At 38.2% G+C, this 17,652-nt stretch overlaps 1 protein-coding gene and 1 long non-coding RNA gene across 2 annotated transcripts in view; one reads left to right on the top strand and one right to left on the bottom strand.

Moving 5' to 3' along the window:
- LOC127472228 (uncharacterized) overlaps positions 1 to 1,499 on the bottom strand; it is a 49,584-nt gene extending 48,085 nt beyond the window's left edge. The window contains exon 1 of the long non-coding RNA XR_007904917.1: positions 1,196 to 1,499. This is a non-coding gene — a long non-coding RNA (uncharacterized LOC127472228). The remainder of the gene's footprint in view (positions 1 to 1,195) is intronic.
- GABRA2 (gamma-aminobutyric acid type A receptor subunit alpha2) overlaps positions 781 to 17,652 on the top strand; it is a 62,380-nt gene continuing 45,508 nt past the window's right edge. Inside the window, exons 1-3 of the mRNA XM_051790054.1 lie at positions 781 to 865; positions 1,482 to 1,570; positions 4,102 to 4,217. Of these exons, the coding sequence (XP_051646014.1) occupies positions 1,500 to 1,570; positions 4,102 to 4,217 (187 nt within the window). The 5' untranslated portion in view covers positions 781 to 865; positions 1,482 to 1,499. The remainder of the gene's footprint in view (positions 866 to 1,481; positions 1,571 to 4,101; positions 4,218 to 17,652) is intronic.

The raw sequence follows: 17,652 nt of genomic DNA, 5'->3' as shown, positions 1-17,652 counted from the left end.
CTAGCAGACTGCATATACGAAAGGAGGGCAACGTACTTTAAAAGAGAATACAACAGAAAGTAATGCAATCTGAGGAGGGGAAAAAAAACGAGGTTTGTTTCCTTGTCTGTCTGCATCCTGAGCTCACTTTAAATGACAGACTTTTCTTCTCTCTGCATTTCAATTAGACTGTGCCAATGGGCAAGTGGGGAAGGGAATGTTAATGAGGCAGCCGGGGAGCGGGGTGGGAGCCGAGGCTGGCGGCTCCCCGCTCCCGCCGCGCACCGGGGAGCGCCGGGCGGCTGCCGGGGTTGTGCCCTGTCACACACGCACTTGACAAGGGGCTATTAAAAGGCTGAGGAGAGAGGGCCACGGAAAATGTCTTGTATCGTTCTGGGGAGAGCTTTCCGCCCCGTTCCTCGTTCGCGCACCGGCGACGTTGTCGCGCCCGCCCGCTCCGCGCGGGCTGAGAGGCCGCGGGAGCCCCCGGGGCCGGAGCCGCGGCTCGTCAGGGTGACTTGCATCTTCTCTGCCCCCCGCCCTGCCGCGGGGGCGGTGGGCTCTGCCGTGGGCTCGCTGTGCTCCGCCGTGGGCTCGCTGTGCTCCGCCGTGGGCGCGGCCCGCGCCGCCCCCGCCGCGCCCCGCGGGGCAGCCCCGCTCCCGCCGCCCCCCCCCGCCTCCGCGCACAGCCGCGCGCAGGCACGCGGGCGCGCGCCCGCCGCTCGGAAGGTGCTCGGTCCCGGCCGCGCTCGGTCCCGGCCGCGCTCGCCGCCGCCGCCCCGCGCTCCCCGCCTCCCGCGCCGTCTGCCCCGCTCGCCGGCGGCGCTTTCCTGCCCTCCCTCCCTCTGCCCCCTCCCTCCCCGTCCCGGCCGCCCGCAGCTCCCAGGTAGGGTCCCCGGGCGTTCCCGCCCGCCGCCGGCAGCGCCTGCCCGCGGCGGGGCTCCGCTGCTGTCCGCAACTTGTCGGTCTGCGGGGGCTGCCCCCCGCCGCCGCCCCGCGCCCCCCTCCACTGCCGCCCGCGGCGCCGGCGGCCGCCGGTGCTTTGCCGAGCAGCTGTCAAACGTTCCGGGCGCTCGGCGGCGGCGAGGGCGGCTCGCCCGCGGTCCCCGCACCGAGCCCCGGCGAATGGCATGACTCTGCCTCCCGCCCGCCCCCCCGGCTGCGGTGTGCCGTAGTGAGGCGAGGGGTGGTTAAACCCCCGTCCTCCCATACATACGTTTTTTATTTTTTGTTCCTCTTCGTCTTGGGGCTTTCACATCACGGAACAGGAAAGCATCTGATGCGCCGGCTCACATGCCACTTCTGATCATACGTTGCCTCTTTGCACAGAGCAGGATCGTTGGGAAAGATGGAGATACAATAAGTTGCTAGTAGTGAAAAGTGCTGCGGAATTTCAGTGGTTTCTCCAGTGAAGTGACATATTTTTCCTCCAGTTAAGTTGAAAGCACTGCTTGGCGGAGACTGTCGTTGAGAGTGGGTTTGTGTTTTTCTTGCACCGTTAGGTTTTGCAAAGAGCGGCGATGAAGAGGAAACTGACACTCTCCGAGATGCAGTTGGTTCTTCTCGTTTTATTGGTGTGGCTACCAACAAGGTGAGAGGATATTTAGTTTTGTTGTTCAGTGCAAACACGTATGTTCCAATCTGTTAAGAATAAGCTTGTGTGAGAGCTTATAAAAGTATAGTATGTCGTAACGTAATGAAAAAATCTTTCTTAGCTGTTTGAATGCAGTATTACACAGTTTTCTGAGCAAATGCAGTAGAATGTAGTTTAGGGACCATAAAAGCCTAGTCTTTTGTCCTTAAACAGTTTGTGAATTCATGCTTTATTTCACCATTAAAACAGCAGTTTCTTTAAATGCCTTATTGGATCTTAAAGATTTATTGGAGTTACTGTATCACTGTTATTCTGTACCATACAGAACAGTCAAGATGGAGAAAGAGATTATCATGAAGTCACACGGCAAATCACGGTCTCTAAAATAATGCTTAAATATTTTGTAATATGGGCATGTCTTTTTTTTCTTGATTTTTTTTTTTTTAGTCAAACATGACAGAATTCAAAATGATATTAAAGCTTTAGACCTCTAGGTGGAGATAGCATACAACTTCACAATCACATAAAATAAAACAATAACATAATTTATTAATCAACTTTTCTTATGTTAAAGTTCTCCATTTCTAAAGTGAGAGCATAAGAGGAAGTAATTTTAATCGCATAGTACTTTTGTGTTGCTTGCAGTCCCTAAACTTGTAATTAATTCTAGTTTGTAACTTCAGTTTACTTGCTTTGGTTCTTTGGCTGCAGTAGGTCTTGCCCTAATATGGTAAGGGTTGTATGCCAAATAATGCAAGTTTTATATGATTTTAAAAGTCTGCAATTATTTTTGTTTGTTTCCCAGTGAACAAAATATTTCTTGAAACTACATTTTCTATCTCACTTTATACCTAACTATGGTGCAGTATTAGTTGAGTCACAGTGGGCCAGATCCTGCAAACCCTACTCAAGTGAGTAATCTTATTGACGTCAAAGAGACTACATGCGTAATTAAGGAGTTTATGCCTGAGTAAAGTTTGCAGGATTTGACCCTAATTTGATATAATTTTAAGATCTAATTTCTTAGTGGAGTCTTGGGTTCAAAAAACTCTTGTATCTTAAAGAGAGGCTTAAAAATGGCAGAGACTTATGGTACAGAAATACATTTCACAAACAAAAAAATGATCCATCCAATAATTAAAATTAAGAAAAAACTGACACATCAGTAAAATCACACATGACGTTTTGATGTGTTCTTTCAAAGTTATCTGATTTGGGTCGATTATGTGTTTTATGTGGTGGAAAGCACCGACTGCAATGATTTACATTTAAATACTTCCTCTATGCTGTTGAACTGGAGACCAAGATAAAGCCCTATCTTTAGTCATTTTATAGCTTGCTTTAGAGAAAGCATCACCCAAACCTACTTTTGGTTTGGAGGAGGAAGAAAATATGCTTGCTTTTATGGCATTCAGAATGCCTTGATCAGTAGTTCATTCAGAGATGATAAATACTCAAACATTTCAGGTTAAAAATTTAGGTGGCTGGAAAAGGTATAAATGGTAATGCATGTAGCATATGATGCTTTACTCTCTTGATACCAATATACTGGTATTAAGTAGGTAAGACTAATGAGCTCATGCATTTCACATGCATGGTGCTTAAAATTGTTGGCACAGTAATAGTTGCATATGTGAGGCTTTCTGCATGTGAGGGTTTCCCTGACACCAAACCCCTTTGTTCTGGGTGCCCAGGTCCCAGAGGACTGTTAAGCACCATAGCTGCCTGGGCAGCAGGTTCATGTTCCAGTCCCTAGTGTGTTCCACAGAGATTTGACCCATAAAGGCTGTAATGTCTCTTTCTTGATCGGGGAAGTTTGAAACAATCAATGATCTATAGATTCTTCTTTATTCTTTCTTTATTATTTCTTTCTCTATCCAACTTTTATAAGGTTTGTCTGCATCTAGTGGAATATGAGATAATGCTTTTTACGACAAAATAACATTTTAAAAATATGAAGGCTATTCACAGCTATCCTGCAGCTTGCTAGTCAGCATTGTTGTTTCCACCCACCAACTGCTGGCGTCAGAGGACTCCCTGAGCATGATCACTGGAGTTTTCCCTCATGTTAGTTCTTCTGGTCATGTACATTACATGACCATTGGGTGGAAGCATATCCACAGAATTTACCCACAGATAGAGTATACCTAAGTGAGGACAGATAAGACAGAGCTGGAAGGAGATGGTCCTTAAGTGATGTGCCACTGAGGCCTGGGAAGCTCTTTTAGGCTTTTTCACCTACACAGCCAAATGTGTTATTGGAGCTTTGAAACAGCATTCACAGTGAGGCAACGATGACTAGAAGTAGAGACTACTGGAAAATGACTTCCTTGAAATTTTAAATAGTATGTCATTGACTCTTATATTTCTGAACTTGTATATATACATGTAAATTGTATGCTCATATACTGTTAACTACACCCTTCCTGTTAGAGTGCAGCAAGTTAAAGGCCAGCCTGAAAAAACCGCATGTTGAGTGTATCTTAAAACATACCTAGCATTTTCTAAAATGTAAAATGTCCATTTAGATCAGTGCTGGCTGACTCCCTGGAAGATGAAGCTAAGAATAACATCACCATCTTTACAAGAATTCTAGACAGACTTCTGGATGGTTATGATAATCGCCTCAGACCTGGATTAGGAGGTAATAAAACCAATTAAAGATTGATTTCTTAAAAATCAATTTTAATGTTCAGATTTTATGCAATGATATTCCTCTTTCAGGGTTTTTTTTTTTCCTAACAACTGGTACGTATTTTGATAAATTATTTATAACTACATTCACCCAGATGAATCATTTGAAGTTTGAGGAAGATAACATCTATGAATGGAAAGGAGGCACTTTCACACATTTATCTTAAGTAAAAAGAAAAAAAAAACTGGTGATTTAACAAAGTAAAACAGAATGAGAACAAAAATAACATCTAAAGCTGTTATTCCAGCCAGGGAATTTTGGTTGAACAAGGAATGCAGGCTTCATTTCCTGCAATGCGATGAATGTATGTTTTTAGAAATCTGCACAAATGTTTTGTGTGGTGTGTGTGAATTCTACACTGTAGATTCATTTATTGGCCCAGTAAATTCATTGGAAATGTATTTTAAGTCCCTTGGAACTAGGGTTTCATTGGTAATATAAATTTTGTTTCTGGGCACCTTGCACTTATTTAGGCATATGGAAAAAGAAATAAAGAAAAAAAGAGAATACTGGAAGACAGAGGTCACTGCACTTTAGTGCCATGATTGTCCACTATTTTTCAAAATGTCAGTTCATATTTTCATTTTAAAGCTCTATGCCAGCTTATGTCAGTATGTAGGCAAAAAATTTAAATAATTTGTGTGGTGTTGAAAACATTACTGTGCAAAAAGATCTCTGGCATGGGGAAGGGCTGAATATCTTAGTTTTGATAATATTTTATCTACTATTATTGTATATCTGCTGTTTATGCTAACATTAACATGTATGTATCAAATATAACACTGTTACTATTACTGTTATTATTTGTAAGAGTTTTGATAATTATAATTTTCAAGTGGAAACTGTTTCAGCTTGCTAAAACTAATTCTAGTGCAAAATCCCTGGGAGTCATTCCTATTCCTGTTGATTTCAGTAAGATCGGGCCCAAAGCTAGAGACGTGCTCTACCTTCCATGGAAATTACAGTAACAACTCCGTTTGATCAAATTAGGAATTAGTTAAAGCTCACAGTTTTTATCCAACACTATTCCATCCTAACCTGTGGCTCTGCTGCTCTTCTGGTCCTGGAGAATCATAGCTTGCATCTGACACAGCAGAAAGTGGGAGCTGGCGCTGGCTGGAAACAGCTTTCTCATTACACATTATTTTTAACCTAGGATATCTTTTCATGTCCATTTCTGGCCTCTCTATAATGGAGGCTTGTGAAATATTTTACATTTAAAGACTTTTTAATTTAGATCATACATAAAATGGGACTTATAGCATGGTTGATGTGAGAATTTATATAGTGATATTTTACATGGAATTTTGATTTCTTTGCAAAATACCCAAATTTAAGAATTTAGGCATTGTATACACATACCATGACTTGCAGAAACATTTCATATCACCAAGCTTGTGTTCAGTTGGCAGGTTCTTTATTAGAAAAATAATGAAAGTTTATTTTCTTGTTTACAACAAGCAATGTGCCCTTTAATCAGAGCAGTCTGCAGTTCCTTTGCATATCAAATATTCTTTTTAATATTAAAATTTAAATTGTTAAGAGCATGATATTAAAAAAAATCAAATGGATTTTTCTTTTAGATTTTTCATTAAATCTACTTCAAAATACTTTCCTCTTTTCCTGCATGAAGCCTCCTAGGTAATTAAAACATACTTTGGGAGCACAAAAATTAAAGAATTTACATCTGTTTGATATTAGTATACACGACAATCAACCCATGCAGAACATGTGTGAAATGGAACTGTGTCATGCATATTAAACCGTGATGATTCATGACACATTAATCTTAATCTTCAAGAATACTTCAGTTGTGGATGGATGGATTCCTACAGTTTAAAAGAACACTTGTAAATGCCAGTTGTGATAGTCCGTGATATGAAGTATACCAGACAATGCTTTTGTACATAATGCATAGTAATTATGGACTTCTATATTTCAGAAATTTTGTAGCACTTTATCCCTTTTTCTCTATTGACTTATACTCTGAAAAGAGGTGTGGAAATAATTAATTTTTTTTTCTACGCTATGTGCCTTGTAAGCCCTGGCAGTTTCTAAAAGTGTTTTTGCATAGATTACTGCATTCTGACCATGATACACATCATTAATTTAATATACTTAGTCTAAGTTCTGTTCTTGCATTTTTACAAATCTGAAATAGCTCAGCTGAAACTAGTAGAATGTTTACTTTGGCATAGCTGTTTGCATAATCATGCTACTCTACTATGACTGAGATCACAATCTGGCCTGACATGTGCTACAACAGAAATAGTCCAGGGTCTGAGATGGATTCTTTTAAAGTCTTTTGAAAGCAAGAAATGTCCATCAACCCACTTTCACTTGCTGTGAAAGACATTTTCAGAGATGTCTTAGAGCAAAAATTCAGCTCATTCTTTTAGTAATGAAAAGTTTTAGCTTAACACTGTCAATTTAGCTAACCATTGACCCACCAAATGGAAACATATGGACTCCTTGAAAGACTGTATATAAATTCAGCTGAATGTATGTTTGGGAATTAGTTCTTGAATTGAAGGATAGATTTGTAATTAATTTTACTGGGAGACTTGGTGTAAGTACTTACAGTATGTAACTCGATGCTTTACTGATACATCGCTACACTTCAAAACTGAGTACTATTTTCCATAGTACTCAGCTTTAAGTTTTACTGGTGATATAAACAGGTCGTTTATATCTGTCGTATGAACAGGTTTTGGCTGTTGGCTATTGGCTGTCCTAGCAACTGGGATCCTTGAATGATGTATGAACACTACAGCGATGAAATAACCTGCAAAATGGGTGCAGGCAGGGAGAAGAAGACATTGCACAATCCTCTGAAGCCAGAGACATCTCATATGACTTAGATAATACCCCAACCTACTGTGTTTGTATGGATATGCATATGTATTCGAGGGGAGATAATTCTTTCTCTGTACTCATTTTATGCTAAGCACAGGATTGCAGGTAGAACACTCTTGACTACACTTTTAGTTCTGACATGAACTGTTTTACCCAAACATTCCATGCCATTTCTGCTTAGGCATCAAAATAAATTACAAGTTTCGCTTCAAAACAAATTCCCTATGTCATTAGCACTAATTTGTATGAAGTTCAGCCTTGCAAATGACAAGTGAGAAAGAGTTTGATTGTTTACGATTTTCTACAAAATCATGAAAATATTTTTTTCTCTTTATTTGCTGTAATATTTGCAAGACATCTAGGGTAACACTTTTTCATAAATCCTTTGATTTTTATTGGGATGTAGAGAAGAAAATCCACATAACAAAATAATAAGCAAAAGATCAAAAAAGAATCTAGATCTTGAAATAATGAGAACAGAATTTTGAAGCTAAGATATAGCTTCATTCAAATCTGGAAGTGATGAATTATCTGCTGTGTCTGCTCTCCTCTGCCCCATCAAGAGACATGATCATATTGGATATTTCAGTATTCTGACCATTCCTCCATAAGCTAAGCCTCCATTACTTTCTCACATTTGAAATTGGTAATTTCCAACAGCTATAGAACTTCTGTCTATTCTACTCTTCCAAATTTATAAAACATAATTGAATAAAAGGCTCAGAAAATGAAAAAAATAAATATTGGAGGGGAAAAAAACAAGGGAGGTTACAAGGACAGAGGACTGGACTTCATAGCTTGAAATTTCAACAGCCATGTTCACATTGAGAAGAGCTATAGAAATTTATACAATTTGAGGATCCTTCCACAAACTGTGATCAGTCTCACCAGCTTCAGGAGTGGCATTCTCATTGTAAACAAAGAGGTGAATGCTGCTTGTTAAAAAAAAGAGGAAGATGAGACAGTAGGTGGGTGAAAACTAAGGGCCACTGTGGTTCCATTTTGAGTGATCCATCTCTACTTTCAGATGTTCTGATTGCTTTAAACAGTAATCTCTGTTGCATTTCACTTGCAAACAGACCAAACCCCTTTTTCCCCCAAAATTTTGTAAATAAATTTTACTGAATAAAACTGAGAGGAATTGTAGCTGACTATTGTTGTCAAAGAGATGGTGAGGCCTGAGCACTTGTGGGTATGGTCTTTCGTCTTTGGAGCACTGGATATATCGTTGCATGGAATCAGTGTAGTAGTGTAGAATATCAGACTCAGTGATTGAAAGTTTTATGGAGTGCTCACCAACATGAGCAAAAGGGAAAACCCATTTTTTCATGGAATACCCATCCTCCCCTGATCAGGAGAGCTATATACATATATATATCTATCTATATCTATCTGTGTTTATCAAATAGTTGTATGTTGTCAGTTGCCAGGACACAGGGCCATGATCATTTGCTGATAATCTGGAATATGTTAAATTTAGGGCAGTATATTTACACATTTCTGTGATTCAGAGTTTTTAATCAACTTCAAAAAAGTTTGTACTTGCACCAGTCCCCTAGCTGGGCATTCCAAACTTAGCTGTTTTTGTCAGCCCCCAACATGCTTAATACAAGTTCAGTGTACCGTAAAAGAAGATTCTTTGACTATTTCTGTTGCAGAACACTACTGGAAAGTTTTTACTAGTGTTTTTAAAGAAAAAAATTGCAGTTTCCCCCCTCAGTTCTGGTTGCTTCCTTAGCCTTTCTTGGCTCCAGTTTCATCTTTTGGAAATGGTAATGTCTCTCTGCCAGAGCAATTCAGAACAGCAGTTGCATTTTCTAAAATCCCACTATCTTTGCAGTTATGCTGGGACACAAAGAAGTAAGCTATTGTATGCTCTTTTTGTACCTGGAAGAGCCACATAGAATCTTCCCAAAATAGTGCTTTCAGAGGAGTCAGAGAGAAACTCAAGTTAATTTATATTAGTGTTGTGGATAATGTGTATTGGCAAAAAGCATTCCTTATAAAAAATGGAAAAGAAATAGAGAGGAGGATATGAAAATCTCATTAATTACTTATCCAGGGCATGCAGATGGTGCTAAAATCCAAGAACAGAACTAAGTCGTAGCTATAAGCATTCCAGGGAATGAATCATTAGGAAAGTGGAAGGGTAAAAAACCCTCAGAAATCTCTTTGATACAGAAGAACAAATCAGCAAAAATTATGTAGAATAGGATAGTGACTGAGTGGCTAGACAAAGGTTGTCTGTTTATCTATCTATCTATCGATCGATCTATCTATCTATCATCTATCTATCTATCTATCTATCTATCTATCTGTTTAAAGTCTGTGAATAAATGAAGAGTGAGGGTAGCAAAATAAAAAGAATGCTATCACTGTGCAGAATATTGCAGCTGGGGAAAGTGTTGCCTGATGCAAAGTGACAAAATGTTACACCTCAGAAGAGTTAACAGAAATTTAGTTACTTTACAGTAAAGTTATCTATGCCTATAAAGGAGCTTGTCTGGGAGGATCTCCCAGTTCACTGAAAATGTATATTCAGTACTGTTTGTTTTTTTTCTCCTGGCAAGGCATCAGCCTTTGCTTCTAATGCTAGAATTACTGCTGACGACACCAAGGCTGAATTAAAGCTTTGCTTACTTTTGTCTCATCTACAAGGCAGACGTGAAAGCAAATACTGCAGATTTCTGTGTAGCTCATTGGTGCTCTTTGTAAATAAGACTGACGGGATGGTTGAATTTTTCAGAGAGATTTGATGGGCCAAGACAAATATCACCTTTTCTCTGTAATGCAGTTATTCTGGGTTATTTAGAAAGTAGTTGAAAAGCAGTAGTTTTGCTGATATCCACGGTATTCTACTGTTGACTGTTTTGTACTAAGGCCTTCTATCATGTTACATAAATCTTGCAAAGATTTTTTCTGTCTGAAATATAGAACTGCTTCTCATTCAGGCTGACTAGTTTAAATAGCTAAGTACCAAAGGATTGCAACATCATAGTCCCAAAGTTTTTATTACCCTTGTGAAATGATACAATTTGCATAATGCCATCTGAATTGGAAATATAATTATTATTTAAATAATCTAACTCTGAAACATTTTCAGAAATATTTAAGTGCATTAGAAATTCATCCAGGATAACTTTGGGGGATTTTAATGGATTTCATGGATTTTTAGTAGTGGATTTTAGCCAAGTAAAAATGAATTTAAACTGTAGTAATCAATGTATATGTTGCTTGCAATGACAAAATTGTTAGTAATTCTCTAGAAACAAAGAGATTTTGTAATAAAAAATTAATAATGTTCTGGGTTACACTAAAAGATGTACTTATAAACAGTATCAGGGAAATCCTTTGATGTTTACTGCCATGGAGTACTCCATTTTGTGTTTTCTTTGTATAGGAGACACACAGAAAATTACATTTCAAATATTTTCTTTAGTAAGATATACCAAAAAAAGACTGCTAATTAAGAATGTAAGAAGGAAGCTATAGAGATCTCTTATTCAGTTATATAATCACCTAAAAATATTATGAAAGTTTTGGTGAAGAACTATTAAAAGAGCAGTTAATAAAACATTGATGGCCTTTGACTTTTTGGGTTTAGATATATAGGATGCAGGCAATATTTGTAATACCCTGCTCTTCACAGAGCTGGAAAAATGGACCTTAAAAGTGTGTTTGATTTAAGAAAAAATGGCAGTTACAACATGCTGTGATAGGAATAGGCATGACTATTTTAGAGCTGTTGATTTCTGCTTGTGTGGTAACAACCAATATTTAAGCAAAAAGTCATGCATAATTTTCAAGACAATTCGTTGGCAAGTTTTGACATTTTATTTTCAGTGAAAACTAAAAACTTGGGATTAAGTGAACATGGAGAACTCCTTCAGCATGGAGAACTCCTTCAGCTTCTTTGTGCAGAAAAGGCTGGGGGCTTTTTAACCTTTGTTCTTGAAGCCTATGATGGTAAATATATATTTAAGTATATTTCCTGTGTTTTAGCACCCCGAAAAGAAAAAAACTTCCACAACACATACATTTGGCATAGCACAACAGGCTTCTACTACATTCAAGGCATGACTGTGGTGAAATTAATGTAATAATACTATCTTTATTTATGATACATAATTGAAAATGACAAAAAAATGAACAAGAATTATTTTTTTTCCTCCTTAGCTTTACTAGGCAAGCTCATAACTGTTAGGCCAATGATGGTGATTTTCAACAGTTGCAGAGATAATGGCTGCTCAGAGATGTGGTGGAGTTTCCATCTTTGTGGAGACACTCAAAATTTGACAGAATATGACCTGGGCAACCTGATCTGTCTTCAGATCTGGCTCTGCTTTGGACCTTCCAAAGGTTCTTTTTAAACTAAATTATTCTAAGATTCTGTGACTGACAGCCAGCAAGATATTGAAATAATGGCTGCAGTTTTCCATCTTAATTGACAAAGATGAAAAAAATTAAATTTAGTATGTCAGTTCTTGAAGATATAGTTGAATAAAAATATCCATGTAGATGAAAAATTTAGACTGCTTATGAACAGAAGAATGCAAAATGTTGTACAACTGTCAAGCTTATTATTCATGAAAAATCCACTGATAAATAGAAGATTTGGGATAGACAAAAAAGATCTGCAGAAATGCAAAGGATATATCCTTTTTTTCATGGTCTTTGCCTTGTATTTTTTGACATTCAGCAGTCTCTTGACTTGACTAATAGACTAAAAGTGACTCTAGCCACATTTCTCCTACCATCACCATAAGCTGGGGTCCTGAAAAGGGTTAAATATTGGAAAAGACAGTATTTTAAAGGCGAGGCACTGTATTTAATTTCTATTTCATTTCTGTTTCATTGAATCATTCTCAATTTACTTTGACAGAGTACAGGGAACTGAAAAGCTGCACAACACTATATCCTAGAAATCAACACCTCTTCAGGAAGCACCCAGGAACCTCTAAACACTGCCCTTCTGAAGTGCCCCAAGACACTTTCCAGAATTCCTCCTGTTTTATTCTTCTGTTTTTATATTGCCATTCCCTTTTCTAAATATCTATTTTATACATTCTTATAGTAAATGTCCACCTGTCTTCTTTGACCAAAATGTCATTAATTTATTTCATTCCATGTAAATATAGCTTTAACCAAATCCAGGTGAGACATGCCATGTAGGTGCAGCTGTCTACTTTTTTTTTGTGGCGTGAAACCCAGACTTGCCTTACCCACCTCCCAGGCACAGTCACTAATATCCAGCTACCTGAAAGATTTCTTATCTAATGAACCTGGATGGAGGAGGCAGACTCCTGGGTAGGTAGAAAGCAAAAATCCTTTTCTATCCACAGATTGTATGGCCTTCCTTTGGTACCAATACAATTTTGCTGGTGTTGTTGAGTGGTCTGAGATGGATCTGTTGATTCTGACAGTATTCCTGAGTACATATTCATGTGTCTGTCTTCTTGCAATGCCACCATTTCGTGACCATTTTTAAGAATAACCTTTTCAATGCACAATCTAGTGCATCCAATTTTTAGAATTAATAATGAGGAGAGAAGAGAGGGGGGGTATTTCATCAGCAAGGATCATATAGAAGGCCATTGTAATTGCCTGTGTATTAAAACTGCGCCAGCTTTGTTTTTTACAGTATTTTGGTCTGTATTAATTGTCGGTGTTAGTGGCTACTATTAATATTTAACAGTGGCTTCTAAAGGTGCCACTGGTGATGATGTAGAACAAAATGCTGTTTTCCAGCAACCTAGTGTTAGGGTAATACAAGCCAAGGTGAAAAACCACTCTGAGCGAGAAACAGGGGAAAGGGCAGGAGGGCGGGACAAAAGAGGTGGGGAGTGAAGGAGGGAGATAAAGTTGTAGTACTATACAGCGACCACTTTTAAACAACAGGCAGATTAAGACAGCGGTATGATAATTTTTTCAAATATCCTTTGGAAACTTGAAAGTAGAATGGCATAAGCAGTTTTATTGTTATGGTATATGCATACATTTGAATTTCTGACATTAATGTTGTTCAACAATGAATCATCTGTCTCAAGAAGCAGCTATAGTGGATGTGTTGCTGTCCAATTCACCAATCTGCTAAATTAAAGCATCATTGGAAGACTTTGAATTAATACTGTCAAAAGTCTAATAAATTTTAATTATAAGAACCAAAGCACTTTAATATGTCAAGATTAATCTTTAAACATATTTTATGTCTGTTTTTTCCATGTTAATGCTTGAATGAAATTAATCACAAGCTAAAGGAAATTGTGTTTACTGCTGTCACCTTAATAATAGTTTGCTTTATAGTGCAGAGTATGTCAGCACTAGTTTTCTGAATTTGTGCATCAGAAAGGTATGATTCTGCTAACCTTCTAGAAGTGGTGTTGCTATTTGGGAACCATTTGTGTGGTTACTTTGTAACACGCAGTTCTTGCTTCACATTCCATAATTCCTTGCCATATGTTGAGGGCTATTTAATAATTAGAGCGGTTAACTTTGTGAAGGCAATGTAAATCAATTTCCCTCTTACCTGAGATTATTGTGCACTCTTTAGTAAAGTTGTGCAGCTGCAGAGATTGGGTATGGTTACATCTAACCAAATTACATTCATTTTTTAATATATGTACTTACATATTTGGTTCTGCATACCCATTTTTTACTTGAACCAGTAGAGATCGTGCATCCTTATCTGCAATTTGTTTGGAAAAACATGGATGCCTCATGTTCCATTTGCTTAATCTGTGTTTTTTACAAACTGTAAGTTAAGTATTTTATAATCTTTTAGTATTATGACTAATAGACTTGATTGCAGTTCAAATTCAGTGCCATGGACTACTGACCATCACTATGTTCTGAAACATATGGTTCAATAAAAATCAGTTAAAGACTGTTGTGCATTGTAAAGCGACATCCATAGCTTGTAGACTGCTTGCATTTGTGATCTTTGATGGGAAAGTAGTTTCCTGGAGTTACCTGTCTGTGTTTAACACCTTCTTCTTTTTTAATTTAAAAAATTACATTCTCTTGATTCCTTGAATACCTAGATGTCATGAAAGCAGTGTATCTTCTGACTGAATGATTGACCTGTTGTTAGTTCTTCTTTTTGTTGATCTCCGTTGCTTGGTGCTGATTCTCTCATTCATGAGAGGTGATTGTGTTCCAACACATTCCCTGCTTTTTCTTTCTAGTATCCATTCTCAGTTGTCCTAAGACAAGGACTAGCTGTCCTACTTCCTCAGACCACTTCTATCAGGAAACTTGGAGTTAATAGAGCTTAGTAGAGTTATTATTTGCATCCTCTCAAGTGTGTGAACCTCTCAGCACAACACCAGAGAGCAGGAATGGAATGGAGCAGGGAAGAGAGTCTGTGTTTATCTTTAAGAATTTAGAGGTGAGTTGAAGGGACAATTCCTGCCCTTAATACACCAGCGTAATGTTCTAGATATTCATTCTGAGTGACAATCTAAAGGCTACCGGAGAAACCTTTTTATGCTCATTTTTTGAAGTAATTTATGTTTTTCAAAATTTAAAGGTTAACTGAATGAGAAGAAGCTGAGGAGCAGTTGGAGTGTGGTGTATATAAATGAGGAAAACCAAAAGTTCTAGCCTTAGATTCAGTGCTGTGTTTATAATGCCCTCAGGATGCCCTGCCATCCTGAGGGCATTCCATAGTGTTTCATGGACAGTACTTTTCTGTGTCAATAGCATTAGCTGAGCACCAAATAGCAAACTTCTTTATACTAGATCTTTAAATGCGAACTTGCTACTGCCTTGCCTCATACAATTTCTGAACAAAAGGGAGGAGACTTTCACCTGGAAAAATAAATAAATAAGTAAAAATGATAAGGGAGAAATATGAATGCCTGTTGTTTGAGATAAGGAAATGGTCACATCTTTAATAATCCCTTTCCATCTGCTGGGTGCTAAAGCTATCAGAGAATTCTTTATGTTTCTACTAGACATTTTTTCTTTAGTGACCATAAAAAAAAGTGAACAGATAATCTTGTTTGCTACTGCATGATATGCTATTTTTAAAATAACCAATTATTTTAAAATTATATTCTGTGATACATGCTATCTGCATTTTCACAAAGTCATAGTATCTACTTAGAAGAATATGCACTTTAAAAAGGTGGATTCTAAATAAACTCATATTAGGCATTGTTTTGAATAAAAAAAATACTACTTTTTAATTTATGTCTGCAAAAAGTCCAACCTGTTAATTAAAATCAGATTCTTGCCCCAAATATATAGTCTTTGTGCATATAGAAGCGTGATGGATTCTGAAAATCCCATGGCCAGCCAGAGGCGAATTCTCTTGTCACAGGCAAAAATAAAAGACAAATTTGAGGCTGCTTAATCCAAGCTCTGGGAGTATCCTGGGAGTATGTTTTAGAGGAGATTCTTGGAAACACTGTTATCTGCAAACTAGCTTGGAGACATTCAAGTGACTCATCCGTGGGACTTTTGAGTGCTACGGTACACTTCTTGTAGACACATTGCACAGCCTTAGTCTAGACCTTTTTTATTATTAACTAGATAACAGAAGAGTAACTGACAACTCTGTAACATGTTAAAATAGGATTTAAAACAATTGCTCCATTGCTGACCATGTTGGTATTTCTTGCTTTTTTTGGGGGGGTACTTATTTGATTTAAGTGTTAAAATGATTCTCTGTTGGATCAAGCCATGAACTCGTTGTTTGTCAGGACTCTTGTTTAGCAAGAAGCTTGTTATCCATGACCATTCCAAGAGCTGTCCTGCCAAGCAAAAAAATTTTGAGAATAAAAAGAAAGACAGCTTGGCAGCCAGTCTGATTTGTGCTATGTCTTGAAATCCATACCTCTGTTCCTCCTTTTGCTGCATTTTAGCAACCATGAGGAACAGGGTCATGGAAAGAAAACATATGTCTACATGTTCTTATGCACACCAGATATTTAGGGTGTTAACATACACACAACCTCCAGCTGATTTTAGTAATTCATGCTAGTTTTTTTGAGAATATTAGAGTAGTCTGGATCAACATTAATTTCCTGTACTTCATAGTTATTTCACCTGGCTTAAAATAGGAACTGCTGACTGGTTGATAGAAGGATTATAATGCTGTCTAGGTTTGTTTGGTTTGTTTGTTTGTTTGTTTTGTTTTGTTTTTGGCAGTGTGTCACAATCTTCTGAAATACTATTACAATGTTTTAATACAGCATTACATATTAAAAATATATTTGAGGATATGGATGCAAAAAAATGCATTAAAAGTGCCCACTAATACATAGCTCTATTAAATAAAAGTACTACCTCTTTCTACCATTGGTTCCTGTCATGCTTGAATGCAAAGTACAAGGCTACCAAAAGATAAAAGAACTGTAGCTCCATTTTTAATGACTGTATAATCCAGGACTACAGTATCCAGGCACTAAGCACAAGACAGTAAAATTAATCTGTCTGAAAGAATCACCATTTTCAAAGCTTTCTTATGTCTGTTGATCTCTAGAGGAGCTCCCTCAGCCTTTTGGACTTTGGAACATGTGAATTTCATACTTTGCTCTAATAGCAGCAAGCTTTGGGAGGATGCTTACTTCTGGTGGCAGAAGGAGTGTTTGCCACAGAACAAGCAAGACTGTCCTTCCCAGAGCTATGTCACAGTTTCTGTCAGCTCCAGGGTGACAACTTATTTTGCCATGGCTGACCACAGAGGCATTCTCCAAAGGCTTCTGCTGAAGCTGGGCATCGCCAGGGAAAGACTGTTTCAGTGACTTCAGCAGGCTCTGGCATGCTACCCAAATCTTCGTTAAATAGTTAGCAAGCAAGCTAATAAACACTGTGACGGTGTTCATTTAGAAAAAGTAGCATGTAGTTAAAGAGTGAAATCCTTTATATGTTATCTGTTTAATATCGCAGTTTCTTGGCCATTCTAGTGTGAGTTTTGTGGCCATTTCACAGGTCCTTGGGTTTTTTTGGGGGTGTGTTTTTGTTTGTTTGTTTGTTTTGTTCTTGTGGGTTTTTTGTTTTGTTTTTTTTAATGTTTAGAATGCAGGAAGGTCCTGAAGGAGAGCCTCCTTTCATAAATTGTACTTTCGCTGGCAAGTTGAAATGTTGCCAGCATAAGCCAAAGTACCTCCTAAAATCCAACTTGAATAACATCTAGGGTGAGTGCTCTTGGTTAGAAAAGCAGCTGGGCCTGTGTAACAGGAGATAATCAAGAAATAAGCAAGCAACTAAAATCAAGTGAGTCTGGAGCCACCATGCAATAAAAGCATATCTTAAGAAGCCCAGACTTGGCTGCTTGATGACTGTGAAGGGAAACTAGAAGCTGCTGCTTTTTAAAAATGATGCTGTTAGGGGTAGATGTGGTCTGGTATACAGGAGGGGGCTGTCAGAATGAGTATGTCAAATAAGATGGTTTATAAATGCTGTGGCTTGGAATAAAGCACATACATTAAACCTGAAAGTAGCCTAGAAAGATAATGCAGCAGAATTTGCCAAGATGTTCCATGTTCCATATTTGGGAAAAAAAAAAAAAAAGAGAGGAAGA

Source organism: Manacus candei, unplaced genomic scaffold, assembly GCF_025592945.1.
Source record: "Manacus candei isolate 608988 ecotype Guabito, Panama unplaced genomic scaffold, ASM2559294v1 h1tg000028l, whole genome shotgun sequence".
Taxonomy (NCBI): domain Eukaryota; kingdom Metazoa; phylum Chordata; class Aves; order Passeriformes; family Pipridae; genus Manacus; species Manacus candei.
This window is presented reverse-complemented; position numbering and strand designations above follow the sequence as displayed.